Consider the following 17,125-nt stretch of genomic DNA (forward strand, 5'->3'; position numbering starts at 1 on the left):
CATAACGCTGCGTTTGTTGAGTGGGATGCGGACAGGTGAGTGACCTGTAACTGTTGCTGCAGCCAAACATCTCATTTGAGCAGCAGCTGCCCTGAGCAGCATTGAATTCATATGGAAGCATGTGCCTGGCTGTAGTGCGATTACTCAAGACTGAAGTGTCTGGGGTTTGGGCACCTGCCTTTGCCCCACAGAGTTACTCTGTCAATAGCAGAGCCATCCCACTTGCATGGACTGCCTCTGTCACAAGCCTGCAACCCTAAAGTATGATGCTTTCCAATGTGTTACCCCATACTGTGCAGTTAAAGATGTCTGAGATGCCACACAACATTGGGCAACTGGGATCCACCAGCTCAGATACCATGGTGTTGATTTTGATTTGGCTGAGCATCTCACACAATCCATCTTCCTGATTTCCCAGGTCTTGCTCCATATGGATCACCCCAAAGCATGATTTTCCAGTAAGACAGCCCACTTGCCCTGGAAAGCTGCTGTAATGCTCTTTAAAAGTGAGTGAGAGGGATAGATACACATGCTGAAATTCTGTCTTTTATTTTGGGGGGGTTGCCCTACCTTTCTCTACCTATGGTCTTGCAGCTCTGCTTATGTGTGAGTTTTAAGGCCATCATGTGAAATGGGTGCCTGTCCTCTGAAGTAGCAACCAATAGGACAAGAAGGAATGGCTGCAAGTTGCAGCAGGAGAAGTTTAGGCTGGATATTAGGAAAAAAATATTCACCAAAACGGTTGTTAAAGCTTTGGAATGAGCTGCCCAGGGAACTGGAAGGGTCTCCATCCTTTGAGGTATTTAACAGAGGTGTAGATGTGGTGCTGAGGGATATGGTTTGCCGGGGTGAACTTGGCTGTGCTGGGTTAACCATTGGACATCATGATCTTAAAGGTCTCTTCCAACCCAAAAGATTCCATGGTTTTAGGAATTATTTTCTCTCCTAGCAGCAGTTAAGCCACTTCTTTTTGGCTGCCTCTCAAGTGGCAATTATTTCAAGGGGAAATAATAATAATGATGTTAACAAATCGTATTAACTTGAGGTTATAAATTCTAAATGGAGGTTATAATTTGAATGCGGGAAAAGGAGCGAGCTCCCCGCCCGTGACGGACCCCGCCGCCCGACCCGCGCTCTGGGCCGGGAGGGGCAGCGGGGTCCGTCGGAGGCGGGTCAGCATCGCGGGCGCAAACGTGATTGGCTGCTCATGCTTCGAGTGACAGCGTTGGCACCCCCCTCCCCCCTAACCACTACACACACGACTCCCGCAGCGGCGGGGCCGCTGTCGCCGCGCAGTTGCCCGCATCCTGGGCAGCTGTGCCGCCCGCACCGCCGCTATGGGCCGCGGGGCCGCCCCGCTCCGCCGTTTGCTGCTTTCGTTGCTACTTCTACCGACCTCGGGGACGGGGGGACGGGCAGCTGCCTTAACGGTGGGAGAACCGGAGACGACGGAGGAGCTGATGGAATACCGAGACCCTTGCAAAGCTGGTAGGAAAGCGGGCGGGATGCAACTCCAGGAGAAGTTTGCAAGTACGGAGGTGGAGGGACAGGTGTCCCCACGAAACGCTCCTCGGTATCCCAGTGCTACCTGGGACGGGCCCCGGGTTCGCACCCCCTCATTCCCCACTCTGTCGGGAGCCGCCTCGGCATCTCGCTGCCCTCACAAAATGCCAGCAGGCGCCCGGGGAGCGCCCGTGCAGCTCCCCGTCCCGCTGAGGCGTCCCACCCGTTCCCGCCCAGCTCGCGCCATCGCTGCGCCCGTTACCTTTGGGTTGCATCTCCGGGTACGAGAATACGCCTTGGGGCAGCTGTTAAAAAATTATCCCCAGCTTCCCTCATGTTCCAGCGCTCTCTGTTCTCCGCACCTCCGAGGCGGGATCTCCCCTGCAACGCTAGGGAAATGCCCGGCGGTGCGTGTTGCTGGAGTTGCTCCTTCCCACACCCCCCACCCACCGGCCTCCTCCTTCGTCGCAGTCCCCCTCTATCGAAGCGTTCTCAGTGCATTTTTGCAGCCTCCTGGCAGCTGTTTCAACTTGTCCTGGGGTCCGGCGGGCCCGAAGTTGCGGTGCGTGCCCCGGGGAGGCGGGACACGCCGGCTCTTCGCTGGCTGCCTCTGCCAGCACCGGCCCGGGGGCTATCCCGGCTCTCCCCGGCGGGCGAGCGGGCGGGCGGCACCACCGCCCCGGGCACCAGACTCCCCCTTTGTATCTACGTACTTTCGAGTTGTCTCTGTGCGAGTTGCCGCATCCTCTCCAGGAAGCCTCCAGTTTCCTCCTTCATCCCGTTTTTAGAGTTTTTCATTCTCGCATATTGCACTGAGTCGCTCCTGAGTTTGTTGTAACCCTGGTTAGCAGTCTGGTTTCTCCAGGAGCTTCTGTCATCCCTAATACCGTAATTCAAAAGGAGTGTGAACACCAGGTTTTCTCTCTGGAAAACTGGGTGGTACTCCTCATCTGAGTGCTACTCCTTTTGGTTCCAGCTATCAGTGAATGTTGTGACCCTGTGAATTGCTTCTCTGCTGGGAAACTGGCAATCGATACCTTGTTAGTCTTGTTCCATTTACAGAGAACTTTGTGCAAAGTCTTGTTTTCCTGATACCCTAGAAATCGAAAAAAGGAGGGAGCTTCTTTGTGTGCCGTGGTCTTGGTCTTTCTTTTACGTTGCCTCCTGAATGCTCTCCTAGTAGCTGTTCCTCAGTGTTCCTGAGTGATAGCTTCCCTTGTTATCGTCTCTCTCCTGGCTGCTTTTAGTGGACTTGTAGCTCTATCTGCTCACATAGATGAGCTCTGTCAAAGCAACATCTATCATAGCCCCTCTGTCTTGTATAGCAAGTTGTTCAACTGGCCTTGTATGTGAGCTGTGTTGTGAGTGATGGATTTTATTCCAAAATACAATTCAGTCCTCTTCTGTTCACAGAGTGCTTTTGCATAAAGCATTCCCTTGCATCAGTAAGTCATTTGTGATTTGATATATGCTTTGAAGGGGGATGGTTAATTCTTTTTAATCAGTACTGGGCACAAACATGTTTTAACTATATTTGTATCTACTTCTGAGTGGTAATGAGTTCATCTCTCTCTCTTTCCAGTGAAACTAGTTGGTAGTGATGCAGCTATGGTTCAGACCTGGAGAGCTGCAGGTACAGTGCTTTGGCCTTCCTATCTGAAAATGTTCTACCCTTGCTGTCTCCTCAAAAGCATGGCATCCATCTGCAGTGTGCCATGCTTGTTGTTGGTTATTACTATCAGGTGGTATGTGGAGGATGAGGAATGCTCCTTTAAGGACCACATAGAGGATATTTGCTTTGACTTACCTATATCAGACAGGGAGTCTGTGGCAGAAAAGAAAAAACAAATAAATCCCCACCCTGCCATGTGCCTACCTTTGCTCTGAGACACTTCTTTTTTCTTTTTTTCTCCTGCAGTAGCCCCCATCTTCCAGGCTTTCTACCTCTCAGTTCTGCACATACAGTGAGAATAGCCTGGACAGCTAACTGCAGCCTACCTTTGTTGTATATCCTCACCTCTTCTGGTGGGCAGAAAAACTCTTGGTGTTATTCCTATCAGTTCAGTCAGGATCATTCACAGAAATTACCTTTGTATTCTAATTTCTTAGTGTTTTGCCTCTAATACTTTTCCAATGTCTTCTTTCTGATACAGAGGAAGGAGCTAACAAGACCTTTGGAGGTCACACGTTTTTTAATGTGATTCCTTTTCTGGAGTCCGAGACCAGGCCAGTGTTTTACAGTGCTGGCACGCAGTTATCTGCAGTGGAAGCTATTGGACAGTCTAGCCCACCGTTGCCTAGGCTTTCCTGTTGTCTAACATGAAGATCCAGTACTAAAGTCTGCCATTCTCACCTAGTCTGCCTGGGTGTGGAGGACAGTACTGTGCCTTCAGCTTCGCTGCAGCCTTTTGTACCAGTGAACACTGTCACCAGCTTTCTCAAGTTTCAGACTTCTTTTCTGTAGAAGAAAGTGACTCTGGTTCTTTCGATCTGTCCTGGCTGGCTGTGCTTCCTGGCTCTCTGATACAGTTTCTCTCTATGTCGGCTGTAGCAACGTAAACTGCAGAGCGCTTGGGGAACAAGATACTCCTCACATTCCATATACCTGTCTCTCCCCTGAATGACTCCAGGTTTTGAAGTCAGCCCCAAAACAAAGCAAGCATGACTTGTACCACACAGAGCCATGTTAGAACTGCCTCTCCTCCCCCTCCCTGCCTTGCATTCACAGCCTTCTTTCTTTTCTAGTACTAGACCGTCAACAGAGTGGGTGTTCATTGCAAACACCATCTCAAAAGGTTAGTTCAGCCAAGATTAATGAGTGAAGACATCTGTTTCTGTAAGTGAGATGAGGTGAAGACACCTCTAATGGAGTTGTTGTTCCAAGACAGGCTATATCAGGGCTGTTGTCTAATGCCTCTATAGGAAGTCTGTTATGCTCTGTTTTTCATGTGCTTACAGCAATGACAAGTCTTCTTAACTTCCTTAGAATTATAAAATCAACCAGAGCCGAGTTTCTCCACTGGTGGGGCGGTGTCAGTATTTGTCTGAAAGCATGACTGGTGGATGGGCAACAATTGCAGACCTGCTGTGAAGAGCTCAGGTGCTTGGTGTGTTTTGTAAGGGAAAGTTTTTGATGGTCTGTGGAAACAGTGGGCACTGTGAGACTTGCAATGTTTCCACTGCTGCTGTAGGCACAGGGTACTGCACACAGTCTTGCAGCTTCAGATGGTATGCAGGCTCTTAGCCCATTGTGAAGACAAACTGCTGTTCCACTTAGATGTTTTCCAAAGCTCTTTAAACTATAGTGCTTTACTTCTTTTTTGCTGCAGGCTAATGGCTGTGACCCAGAGGCCGTGATGGATTTAGACCTGGCAGGTTACGAAGTGAAAGCTTGCCAGTTCCTCACCCCTGCAGCTCATGCCCTGAGGTTGAGTGCACACTGTTGATGTTTGATCTGCTAGATTGGGAGTGAAAAGCCTGGCACATACTTCTCTCTGTAGCATTAGCTAAGGATGCAATAATCTCCAGCAGCAAGGCAGGATGGACAGCATAGGGCAGTAGCCTCCTAAATCATTGCAACTGGGGAGGTACTGATATAAACATGTATCCAGTTACCAGGGCTGATGTGCAATATCTCCACTGCTGTTCAACCTCTTAACCTGAGCCATCCAGGATTTCCTTTTCCTAATCTGTGGCTGCTTTCCTGCCTTTTTGATAGGGTAGAAAGAAAGGGGCAAATGCCTGAATGGCTGATAAAGGGGCAGTTGAGCCAGAGCTGAACTATCAGTTTGAGTTGCCAGGGTGGTGAGATAGTGCTGACTCTGTTGAGTGAGTTTTGCTGAGTTTTGTGGCAGGTCACTGAAGCTTTACAAAGGGAATGGTACAAAGGTTTCTGCCCAAGTCTGTTCCATTATAGATGGAAAAATGCGTAAGTTTGACATGTGTTTTGAATAGATCTGCTGCTCAGAAGGTTCGGCTAAGGAAACCCAGGCCAGGGTGCAGATCTGAGTAAGGCTGCCTGACAGACAGGCAGCAGTAGGAACTGTGGACACCTGGTAAACAAACCAAGAGCATCCTCCTGGGGCTTCTCAGGAAAACTAGAACCAAAGGAACTAAACAGGTTGTAATTTGTTATGGTAGTTACTTTGGTGCAAGCTTGTGTGACCTTTAATTAGTGGTGAAAGGCAAAATCTCTGAGGTTCAAAGTGACTTCTGGAGATGGTGTAGTCTGACTTAAGTCAGCAAGGGGAGCTGGAGGAGAGATGGGCATTGGATAACCTCCCCTGGATGTTTACAGGCTCAATGAGCCCCTCCCTCCAGCAGCAAGCCTTTGAGGAGGCTTTTCTCTATTTGCCAAATCAGCAGGTGAGGAGAAAAAGCTGTGATTTGGTCTCAGCATCTCAGTTCCTATGTACTTTGGCTCCTACTGTGGTGCCTCCTACCTTCTGTGAGATGGAGATGCAGTGTTGCTACCCAAAGCCTGGCATTTCCTGTGATAGCTCATCTTCCAGAATGAGGTCCATTGAGGGTGTCCTGTCTTGGAGTCCCATGTTTCTGTTTGCTCTGGCTAGGCAGTGACATGTCCCATCTATAGGCTGACTGAGTCTGAACATGGTACAGCCTGCAGGTCTTGACTTCCAGGCCAAGCAGGTGATGCAGTGTTTCTCTGTGCAGGTGTTTGTATTAGGAGACCAGCAGATCTGCTTGCCTAGCCACGTGCTTCTGAGACAGCAGCCAAAAGGGCCTAGGTCTCCTGCTGCCTCTGTGTGTGTCTCAAGTACCCTTCAGGAGGATTTACATTACTGAGGAGAGCCAGGCTAAGGAGGAATTTCTTATAGGTACCAATGAACCTTGCAAGCAAGTTCATCTTCTTTCCGTGAGACTTTGATCAGAGAGATGGCTTTTGCTCTGGGTTGTGGCTTGCAGTGCCTCCTGAGCAGGCAGAGCCTGATGTGGGGAGGCTGCAAAATGGGAGTGGAGCTCTGGCAGGGAGATAGCACCAGAAAAGTGAGTTAGCCCCTATGGATTTTGTGCAGTGCTTGGGATGTGAACTCAGAACGGGAAGAACTGAGGCAAGAGGTATGCAAGAGCATTGTTAGGGAATGAAGCAGTCCTGTCTCTTCTCTATCACTAAAGTTGTTAGAGAAGCAGTCTGGCAGTGGTAGTGCAGCTTTTCCTGCCAAACTACTGCTCCTCCAAGTTGTGGATGCTGCTTGCACAGTTTGCATGTTCCTTCTCTACCTGCTGACTTGATCCACCAGCTTCTGCATGCCCCACACCCTGAGTGCTGTCCTGAGAGGCGTAAAATGTGCTTTGCTGTTGTTCTGTTCCTTCTAGCTCCCCCTTTGTATAGGCACAGTGCCTTTTGTTCTGGAGGCAGTGAATTTCATTTGGATTGTGGTGCAAACGTTGGGAGTCTTGTGCAGACATTTCTGTAGGCAGCTGAGGAATTTGCTGTTAGGAACTGAAAGCCTTGAGAGGGTAATCAAATGAGAAAGGGGAGAGAGAGTCTATAAAGTCCAGGTTGCTTGAACATTGCTCAGGTTTTGAGTGGGATGGAGATGCTGTTTTCTCTATTGGAAGCACAGATTTGTCACATTAGCAAGACAACTTGAAAGCTCTTTGTAGGCCACACTGTGGTTACAGCCTACTCAGATGTTGATGAGGGCCTTCCTGTAATCTCCCAAGTTGTCCTGCTTGCTTTGGCAATGGCAGGAGCACTGGCGGAGCATGTGCCAACCTGCCCTTTATTTCAGAATCTTAGATTCCTGTGGAGTAATTTCATTTGAATCTTATGGATTTTGCCATGAGGGTTTGAAACCTCTGAGCTGGCTTGGAAAGCCTAAGTGCGGCTGTGCTGAAGGTACCAGTGCCTCTGGCATGGGGTTCTGTGTTGTAGAGATGGTGGCAGGAGCCAATGTCTTGCTCAAGGGCAGTCAGTAGGGTAGTGGCAGTGATGGGAGCTGAATCCTGGTCTCCTGATGTTAGGAGATTTTTGGGCTTCCAGAAAATACCGTTTTCTTCCTCCTTTCTTTGCCACCAATACTTACTTGTGTGCTTTGAAGAAAGAATCTGGGACATAACCTGCTATATGGATTCCTTGATGTTGATACAAATATTTATAGAGGAAGGAGAAAACTTACCAGCAATCATTCCCCCTGTGGTTTTTTTCTGGGTAGGTTGCAGGAAGGGTTAAATGCTCAAGGAGGAAGTTGACTGAGTCTTTTTGGGTGGTCTGAGAAAGAATGAGAGAACAAACTACTCAGTCTTTAATTTACCTGCTTTGGGGAGGTGACAGCAGGTACAGGATGGAAAAACAGGTGGGTGAGGACTACTGGAGAGTTGTGTTTTTTTTCTGTGCATTCAGTGATGCAGCCATTTGCCATTGGGGAGGCTGTCTTTTACAGTGAGTTAGAGCTGCAGTGGAAGTTCCCTCCTCAAAGGGAAGTTTTAAGGTTTCTATTGTTATAATCCTAGCAAAGCACAAACTAATCGCTGTGGCTTAAAGACAAAATAACCACCAACCATTTTCTTGAAGCTGAGATTCCCAGGCAGAGAAGCCATTAGCCTGGGGAATTTGAGAGCAAAACCTTGTGATCTCTGGGAAAAGAAGCACTTCAGGTCAGGTCTGAAGCCTTTCCAGTTTCTAGCTGTCTACATGGGATCTGATAAAAACATGCTTGATCTTTGACGCCTTTTGGGAGTGTGTTGGATCTCTCTCCTTGTCTTGAATGAGATCATAAAATCCTTTTGGTTGGAAAATACCTTTAAGATCATCAAATCCAACCATTATCTAGCTCTACCAAGTCTGGTGCTAAACATGTCCCTTAGCATCACATCTAGGTGTCTTTTAAACACCTTCAGGAATCGTGATTCAATCAACTCCCTGGGGAGCCTATTCCAGTGTTTGATAACTCAGTGAAGAAGTTTCTTCTAATATCCAATCTAAACCTCCTCTGGTGCAACTTGAAGCCATTTCCTCTTGTCCTATCAGTTATTACTAGGGAGAAGAGATCAACACCCACCTCACTACAGCCTCCTTTCAGGTAGCTGTAAAGAGCAAGAAGGTCTCCTCTCAGCTGCCTTTTCTCCAGACTAGACAACCCCAGTTCCCTTCATCAGGATCATTGCATCATCAGTGAGAGATGTAACACTCGGTGCTATACCTACACCTTGGGATTTAACAATAGACAGGACAAGGGCTGGGCAGATTTAGAGCCTTCCCCCTCCCCCCCCCCCCTCCCCCCCTTAAAGAAAGCTGGTAAGGTGGGGAAGAGTTGGAGTTGTAGTGGGTACATTTCCTCAGAAGGGTGCAGCTCACAGTTTTATGCCCTTGACAAGAGCCTGTGCTGGTTTGACTGGTGAAGACTGTTCATTCCTCAGGTGTTCTGTGGCAGTAAGATTAATAAGTCACAGAACAGTTAGAAAAAAGGCACTTAGAGACTGTGCTGCAACTCCCCCAGGTTTCAGAAGTTCACAAAGCCCCGGATTTTTGTTTGAGGCACTTTCCAGTCATGTAATTATATTCTACCTTCACAGTTGTGCTTTTATTCTCTTCCTGTCCTAACCTCCTGTGTAATGTGCCTGCACCTTGCTGGACAGCTAGCATAAGAACTTGCTGCATTTTATTGGTAAGCCACCTCTTTCTCACTGCTGAAACTGTGTCTGTGGGTGTCTCCCAGTTGGGTGGCTGCTACCATACTCTGGGCAAGAGCCACACGGCTGCAAATACCCACTGCAGCATGTTCAAGCTCCCATGTTTGTACTTGGGAACACTGCCGGTGCTCTGTACCTGATACACTGGATTTTTAAGTCTCTTTTCTCTAGTACATCCATTTCCTGATATTTTTTTTTCATGTTGCCTTTGCTGTCCTTGTGCTTTCTGCCTGCTTCCCTCAGTGTTTCCTAGAGATCTGCTTCAAATGTTCCACTATCTCCGTTTTCATGAAGATCTCTTCAGTCCCTTCTCTGCTTTCTGCCTCAGGTGTTCTGCAATATTTCCTCCTTCAGGTTGTAGGGTACCCCATCTCCTCTGTCACCTCAGCAGTAACTCACACTGTTCTCCCAGTGGTCAATAGGTTCCCTCCTCCTTGCTCACCAAACAGCAGCCCTGTGCTGTGATGTGCATTGGCCTGCTGCTCTGTGTTGTCCTTGACAAATTAGTTCTGTGCAGCTGGCTGTTTGCTGTAATAGGTGGGTTACTGGGTCTTCCTTCTCTTCCCTCTGAGCAACAAGAGAGAAATGGTGGGTCTGGCTTCTCTGAATCAAGTGTCCAGAGCTATCTGTCCCAAGGAGTTGGTTCTGGAACTGGGGAGAACAATGACCCTACAGGGAGGTCTCTATGCTGTTTTTGGAGACAGGCAACTTGGAAGGAAGAAGGCACCTCTGACAACACACAGTTTGGTTGTCCTGGAACAAGTATTGCAGGTATGAATCTGGAACAAAATTGCTTTTTACTAGTGCTGAAATGCTTTCACTGATCAGAAGAGACGGATGATTGAGCAGAAACTGGCTATTGTTTTGATTCAGCTACTAGGTCTTCTGGTTGTTTTTTTGTTGTCTTTTTTCTTTCTTCTTTTTTTACCTCCTTTGTTGTAGCTGAGCTCCTGGAATTGCTGATCTCTACTGGCACCTGTACTTTGACATTCAGATCCCCTCTAGCACTTCCTGAACAGGAAGATTCCCTGTCAATAGAAACTGCTTAAGTGTGCAAAAAAGCCCTTGATTAAGGAACTTTCAGTGACTGACTGCTCTTTCTTGGCCAGCTTGTGTCAGCTCAGCTTGGAATGGAGAGAAATGTTTTACTGTGTGTTGAGAATGAAGCCTGCATGAAACCCCAGCCCCTGGTAAATCACTCTCTGGCTTGACTGATACAGGTTGTCAGGGATCAGCAGCTGCTGCTGGTCCACAAACAAGCTCAGCTTTAGATCCAAATGGAAATTCACATCCTGTCATGTAATTTTGTATTTGTGCATATGTCAGCACCCAAGCAAAAAGCATCTATTTAACCTCCTCATCTGCAAACCCCTAACCATACCACAGCATTGTAAGGTAGAAGTCCAAGTCTGCTCAGCATCTTATCTCTTCCAGTTGAGAGTTTGTGTTGGAGTATGGTTGAGGCCCTTTGTCTTCTTGTTAGAAGCTGGTTGATATGGTCCTGAATGGTGCCCAGAATTAACCTTTCTCCATGTCTCATATCATAGCTATGGATGTTGTCAGTTTCCCACACCTCATCAGCGTGACTTCGCAAACAGCGTTGTCTGATGAGCAGCATTTTCATTTGCTAAGAGCTTTGACAAAATTAGTTGGTTTGGTTGGTATTTTGCTTGTTGAATTACAGGTGAGAGATTCTGGGAGTTGTTAACTGATTTCAGAGAGCAAAGTTTGGAGGAGAGATTTATTTACAAACTGTGGCCCACCTCCCACTTGCAGCGGCTGGACCCGGCAGAGGGGCCTGGCCCTGCTGCAGAGGCAGATGGCACTGAGGAAGTAGAGGACTGTCTGCACTTATGTGTGTGTTGGCAGGATCCTGTGTGATAAAGGTATTGGTTCTGTAAGACACTGGTTTTGCTTTATAGTTCTCTAGATATGAAAATACTTAAATGCACTGGAGTTGCAAAGCTAAAACTCCCTCTTGCAGAAATGCTGACATTGTCTACTTTGAAGCTTATGATGCAGCTCCTTGGACATGACAATATGTGGCACTGAGTGATGTGACATGGAACACTTTCTCAGACAGCCTTCCTGTGCTTACTCTGAGGCTGCCTGAAATGATGGTAATAAAGGGGACTTCTGTCTGCCATTATCCATGTCTGTATTGCAGCTCTGCAGGAGAATTTTGGACAGCTGCATGCAAAAGTGTTTAAGCTGTACTGGAGTCAAGAGGTCCTAGGCTGAGAAACTGCAATTGGTAGATGATTCTGGCAGGCAATGAGAGTACACAATCTAGTGACCCACAAGTTAGGTTGCCTTTAAAAGGCTGGAAATCAATGCACTGTGCTTACTGAGTATCTTTAGTGCTATTCTTTGGGTGGCCTGTTGTCAGTATCTCAAGCTAGATGTGGGTAGGGGAGTGTTAAACTATCAAGGGTCTGCACTTCTTCTAGAGACCCTGCCAGTAGGACTCCAGTCAGGAGAAACTGCACTTGGCTTTGGATGTGTTTGTTACCTCAGAGGTCTAGTTCAGGGTTCTGTGGCCACCTGATCCTGCCGTTGTCCTGAAGCCTCTCTGTTGGTTTGTCTGCTGTCTGTGTATTCCCAACAGGAGTAAGGCACAGCTCTTTTCCTAAAAGTGAGTTTTGAGAAGTTTTGGCTACTGGACTGAGAACTTTCAGATTTATTTGCAGAATATGGCTTCTGGTGCAGTCTGATTTTTGGGGGTCCATTGCAGTTACTCAGAGACTGGGAAGGCAGAGATGCTCTGATTCTTGGGTCTGACTCCCTGGGGGCGGGGACAGGATGGGATGGGACTGTGATGGCCTGTTGGTCTGTTTTGCCCTGGAAGAGAGGCCTGTTTTTTGCTGTGTTGTTAATGCTGGAAGTGTATTTTGCTCAGTGACACTCTGAGCTGCAGCTGGCCTGTGTATCAAACGGCTGCTGTGTTGTGCAGTTGACCGCTGCCTGGATTTAATCTCTAACCTTTGATTGTTCTTGAAAGCATGTTCTAGGGATTGCATTCCCACCCACATGGCTCCTGTGACCCTTTCCATTTCCTGGGTGTCTAAGTACAGAACAGAAAAGATTCATTAACCTGGCAAGTAACCTCTTTTTATGGGGGAAGTGATTTTCTGTCACGCTCTGTTAGATCCTATTGATTTCTGTTTTTTCCCCTCTTTGGCCTCTTCTGCCATATATTCTCTTCTTTGTCATGCTTCAGTAGAAAAGTGATATGTGATATGCTGGGTTGTTGGTTTTTGTTTGGTTTTTTTGCTGTTTCCTGGTCAGAGAGCTGGGGTCTCCCAGGGCTGTTGCTTAAGTGCCTAAGTTTCTGCCTTTTCTTGGAAAGCTTTGTTGTCTAGGTAAACTGCTGGTTAGTAATGGGATATTGACATGTGGAGTAAAACCTTCTGGTTGCTGCCTTCTTGATATTGAGAAGAGCATGTCCTGTCCTTTTGCCCTCTTTACCAATTGTACAATCCCTCACCTCCTGACAGAGGTGTGACATGTTTGCCATGGAGTCTGCAAGCATGCGTGAAATGGAGACCCTCAAACTGCAGCTGGCTCCTGATGCTTTTGAAGTCCTTGTGACTTTCATAGCTACACCTCTGCTTGATGTGAAATGGAAGGAGCCGCTAGGTTTGGGCTGTCCCACGGCTTTGTCATTATGGATGTAGATTGTGGCAAGTCTGAAGGGAAGAGGCATGCCCCTGGAGCTGGATGGGAGAGCATGGGGATATCCCCTGCTTCAAGAGATACAGGACATTCTGTGCAAAATTCCACACAGGCAGTGGGGAAAGTGTTTTCTTCCCAATGAGTTCCCCTCCTCCTCTGCAGATTTGTGTGTTCCTCCCTGCAGGCAGCCACCTTTATGCTAATGCAGCTGTGGCAAAGATAAAATATTACAAAAGTGAATGCTAAATGCATACTCTGAGCAGGGTACCTCAATTTTGAGAAGGCTGTTGCTGTTTACTGATGTATTTGATTTTTAGACAGAGCCTTTCTGGGATTCAAGGCAAGTATTTCACCAGTTGGAGAAACAGTTTTCCTTCCAAAAATACACCTTAATATTTTGTATTAATTTGTCAGCTTTCATAGTTCTTGCTGAATTCCTCTTCTTTGTATATGAACATGTTACGGCAGTCCTGTGCAGACTTAAAATCTAAGGGAACATGATTGTTTCTTTTAGACTTTTGTATTCTTACAGGAAACTGTAGTCTGAAGGTTGGCCTTTACACTGCCTATCATATTACTGCTCAGGTTCAGCTGATCAGAATGAGGAGCTATGCCAAAATGAGAAGTAAAGCTCACTGTGGCAAGGTTTGACATCTAGATTGTCCTAAAGTCTAGGTTGTCCTAAAGGAAGATACATGAAGATCAGATCCTATTAATTTATAAATCTTAGGCTGCACTGTCCCTAAAATGAGCAGATAAACCCTGAAGGGTCAGCAAAGGGGTACAAGGTCGTTTTGTAGTCCAGGCAGACCGATCCAGTGTGACGCGGAGTAGAGAGCTGTGCTCCTAACTCTCAGCAAAACAGGTCCTGGCTGTTTGGTGCCAGGCTGTTTGAAGGCTTGCTTTTGTTGTTTGCTACATTATGTGGGAGAATGTGGGACATTGTTGTAGGGAAAGTGAGTCAATACTTTGAGTGATGTGCACCAGGAAACTCCTCATCGCCTTGCCAGTTTATAGTCTTTGCTTTAAGTTGTGAGCATATGTAAAGAAACAAACCGATAAGCTCAGAAGTCTTAAGAGTGCATTCAGTCTGGCATTTAAAGTTGTTTTCCTCATTATTTCTTTCAAGGGTTTGAACTTTCAGTTTCTATGGTTGTTATGGTTTTGGTTTGGTTTGGTTTATTTTTTAAAATTTTTTTTCTCATATCCTTCATTAACCCCAAAGACTCCAAACGTACCTTAAAAGAGGGAGCAGTAATCTGGATGTGTTAATACAAGTTGCAAAGTCTCATAGCAAAACTAGGAAAGCTGTTAATTTTGCTATCAGGAGCAACTGGATGTGGGGAGGGCTTGGAGTCTTGGGGCTCTTTAGATATTCTTTGCATGGACATTTTCTATACAGTGGGAATGCAGGTCTTGGAGCTTGGTGATCTCTCCATTGCAGAATTGTTTACAGAATGCCAAAGCATCCTTTCAGTTAATATGAAGACTGAAAGGATTGTGTTTAGGGGTATGCAGGTCCTCTTTCCTGTGTAAAGAGCAGATCTCTCGTCTGCTTGATGGTGCTGCTGTATGATGCAGGCAGCTGCTCCCTTAAGGGCTGAACTGAGGATGCCATTGTCCTTTAGAGAGAGAAATTCTGGAATGAGCCATGTTGTTGAAGGGGCTGGAGATAAGGGATGGGATTGTGTTGCAGGTGGTACCTTTTCTCTCCTGCTGATGGTGAGGCAGAGGGAGTGATGGGTGCACAAGTTATGTGCATCCTGAGGCTGTTGTTACTCATTATCAAAAACCTGCCAGAAGCCTCCATTGCACATCACAAGCCAAGGTCCTGGCATTGTCTCCATCCCCCTGCCTTGGCCTGAATTTTGCTAACATGCATGAATGCGGAGTCCTGAAATTCAGGTTCATGGTTCCAAAGTTCATGGTCTTGAGAATAAACAAAAAACTATTGTGGTGGCTGAGAGCTGGGTACCCCATTAACCCAGAATCATGAATATTTATCATGTTGGATTACAAAAGAACATAGAGACTATATTGTACTTCCTATAACTTTATTTCCATGGCATCTTTTCTTGGTGGGTCACTTTAATGTAAGCTTTCCTTATTTAGTAGCACACTTTAAGCCGATTAACTTTTTACTAATAAAATATGTGTTGACTCCCTTTGTCCCAGCTCCTGTTTGTTTGTACCTACACTCCTGTGACAAAGAGTCACAGAGAACTGCTTTAAGCCCTGCTAAATCCCCCTGCTGGAAGCTTTGAGCGAGCTGAATGTGTCTGGGGGTGATTTTAGCCTTGCATTTTCTTTCTTGCCCCCTTGCTGCCTGTAAGTTAGGCCCTGCAAAGCAAGTTCTTCTGAATACCTTCTCCATTTCTGAAACCATCAGTGGTGCTTTGGTAGGAATGATCCAGTCTGTTATTGTTACTCTCTGAGCTGGGGCAGAATAGAACTACAACTGAGGGGACTTGGAGAAGCTTTCCAGCCATGAAGGCTGCTCTACTGCTCTGCATGTTCAGTAGTTTCCCAGCTGGTAATCACATTATTCCTTCCCTGCTTGCAAACCTTGCCCTGTCATTCAATGCCCAACATACTGGAGGTTTTACTGTGTCTTCTCTCTGGGAGCATCCTAGAGAGATGATTACATCCTGCTGCTTTACTGAAGGTCCTCTGTAAAAATTCTTTTCCACCAAAGGCAGTTCAGACCAGAACTTAAAAGGTTGTTGGGAATGCAGCGGTATGGATGAGTACTTGGGAAATACTTTCTAAAGAGCTTTTACAAATCTGTTCTATTTATTTGGAACTTTGCAAAAGCTAAAATGATCCCATAGAAACATACTGTTAAGAGTGGCTGATCTGCCTCAGAACAAACTTAGTACCCTGTTTCCACTGGGTCAGCAGTAAATGCCAAAGGAGGTGTAAACCAGAGGGATACATCCAGAAACTCTCCTTGATTGTAGTAGACTCCACAATCCCTGAGCCAGAGATGGTTCATTGTTTTTAGTGATCTTGGATAGCTTTGTCTTCAACCTGCTTTCTTTTTGAAGCTACACAAGCTTTTAGCATCCATAGTCTCCTGAGATGAGCAGAACCAGAGCTTAACGTCTGCATCTCTTTACTCTTTCCTTACCCACTTGTGAGTCAGTGTATCAAGTGTTGCAGAAGTTTGGTTAGTGTTGACTACTAGTTTCCATTCTTGTCTCCTTTGAGACCAAAGCCTCCCAATTGTTGTCTCTGTCTTGGGAACATGCAGAGGAACATAGCTGCTTTTAATAGAGGAAATATCCTTTCATTAAGAACTCCAAGATCACACTGGTTGGGGAAAGGAGGGGAGATGCTAAGGACAGTAGTATCCACGCTTCAGTCTTCATAGAAATTGTGTAGTGCTTCTCTGCTGCACATTTTGCAGTTGAGTATCGGACCTCTCAGGCTTGAGGGATAATTTTGAATGTGACCATTAACTTACTTGCAGTGGAGAGGGGATGACCAGAGGTGGTGCATGCCATTGCTCCCTCATCACCTTTCCACTCTGGGTAAGCGTCAAACAAATTGTAGTGGGAGGTGATGGAAGGAAAGACAGTGTAGGAAGGGAATGTACTCACCCCAGTAGTATCTGGACATCTAGTACTGGAAGTTTGAAAATCCTGTTACTTTGTTAGAGTTTTTGTGGTTGAAAGCATGGTTTCAGAAAGAAGAACATTGTGCCTGTACTACTAGACCCCTGCAAAAGATGAGAAGTTATTCTTTATCCAGTCCCAGTTGTGATATGGTCATATAGGCCATGTGGGTAACTCTGCATTGTGATGTCTACAGGTGCCTGCTGGTGGTGTTCATCTCATGGACAGTCAGCAGGTGAACTAGTGAGGTTAAGAAGAATAAAAAGGACAATCTTCATAGAGTCAGCAGCAGCTCTCTAGCAGTGCTCAGTCAGGTGTGTTGGACAAGGTGGAGAGGTTGAGGTGTGTAAGAGTAGATACACGTTCTCCACCAGCGTCAACAAAAGTAAGTATGGAGGCAGTGCTGTGGGTGAGTTGGTTCCAGGGCTTGCCCTGAACCTGGAGCATGCCAGTCCAGAGAGAAGCTTCGATTGTATGAGCTTAGAAACAGCTTTCAGCTAGTTTGAGATTCTACTTAGGCACTAGGGTTGACTAGGGGAGAGCAATTGATAGGAGCACCTCCTAGCTTGTGGAAGTTCACAACCTGACCTCATTCCAGTGGCACCTGGAAAGCATGCAGTGACAGCACACCTCTTTGGGGTAGTTTATATACAATATAAACTGTGTATGAATCC

The 17,125-nt window shown here is 46.6% G+C and overlaps 1 protein-coding gene across 1 annotated transcript in view; it reads left to right on the forward strand.

Annotated features, from left to right (window-relative positions):
* Window positions 1-1,303: 1,303 nt before the first annotated feature.
* Window positions 1,304-17,125, forward strand: part of TLL2 (tolloid like 2) — an 88,205-nt gene continuing 72,383 nt past the window's right edge. The window contains exon 1 of the mRNA XM_054163582.1: window positions 1,304-1,488. Within this exon, the coding sequence (XP_054019557.1) occupies window positions 1,338-1,488 (151 nt within the window). The 5' untranslated portion in view covers window positions 1,304-1,337. The remainder of the gene's footprint in view (window positions 1,489-17,125) is intronic.

This window comes from Dryobates pubescens, chromosome 8 (genome assembly GCF_014839835.1).
Source record: "Dryobates pubescens isolate bDryPub1 chromosome 8, bDryPub1.pri, whole genome shotgun sequence".
NCBI lineage: Eukaryota > Metazoa > Chordata > Aves > Piciformes > Picidae > Dryobates > Dryobates pubescens.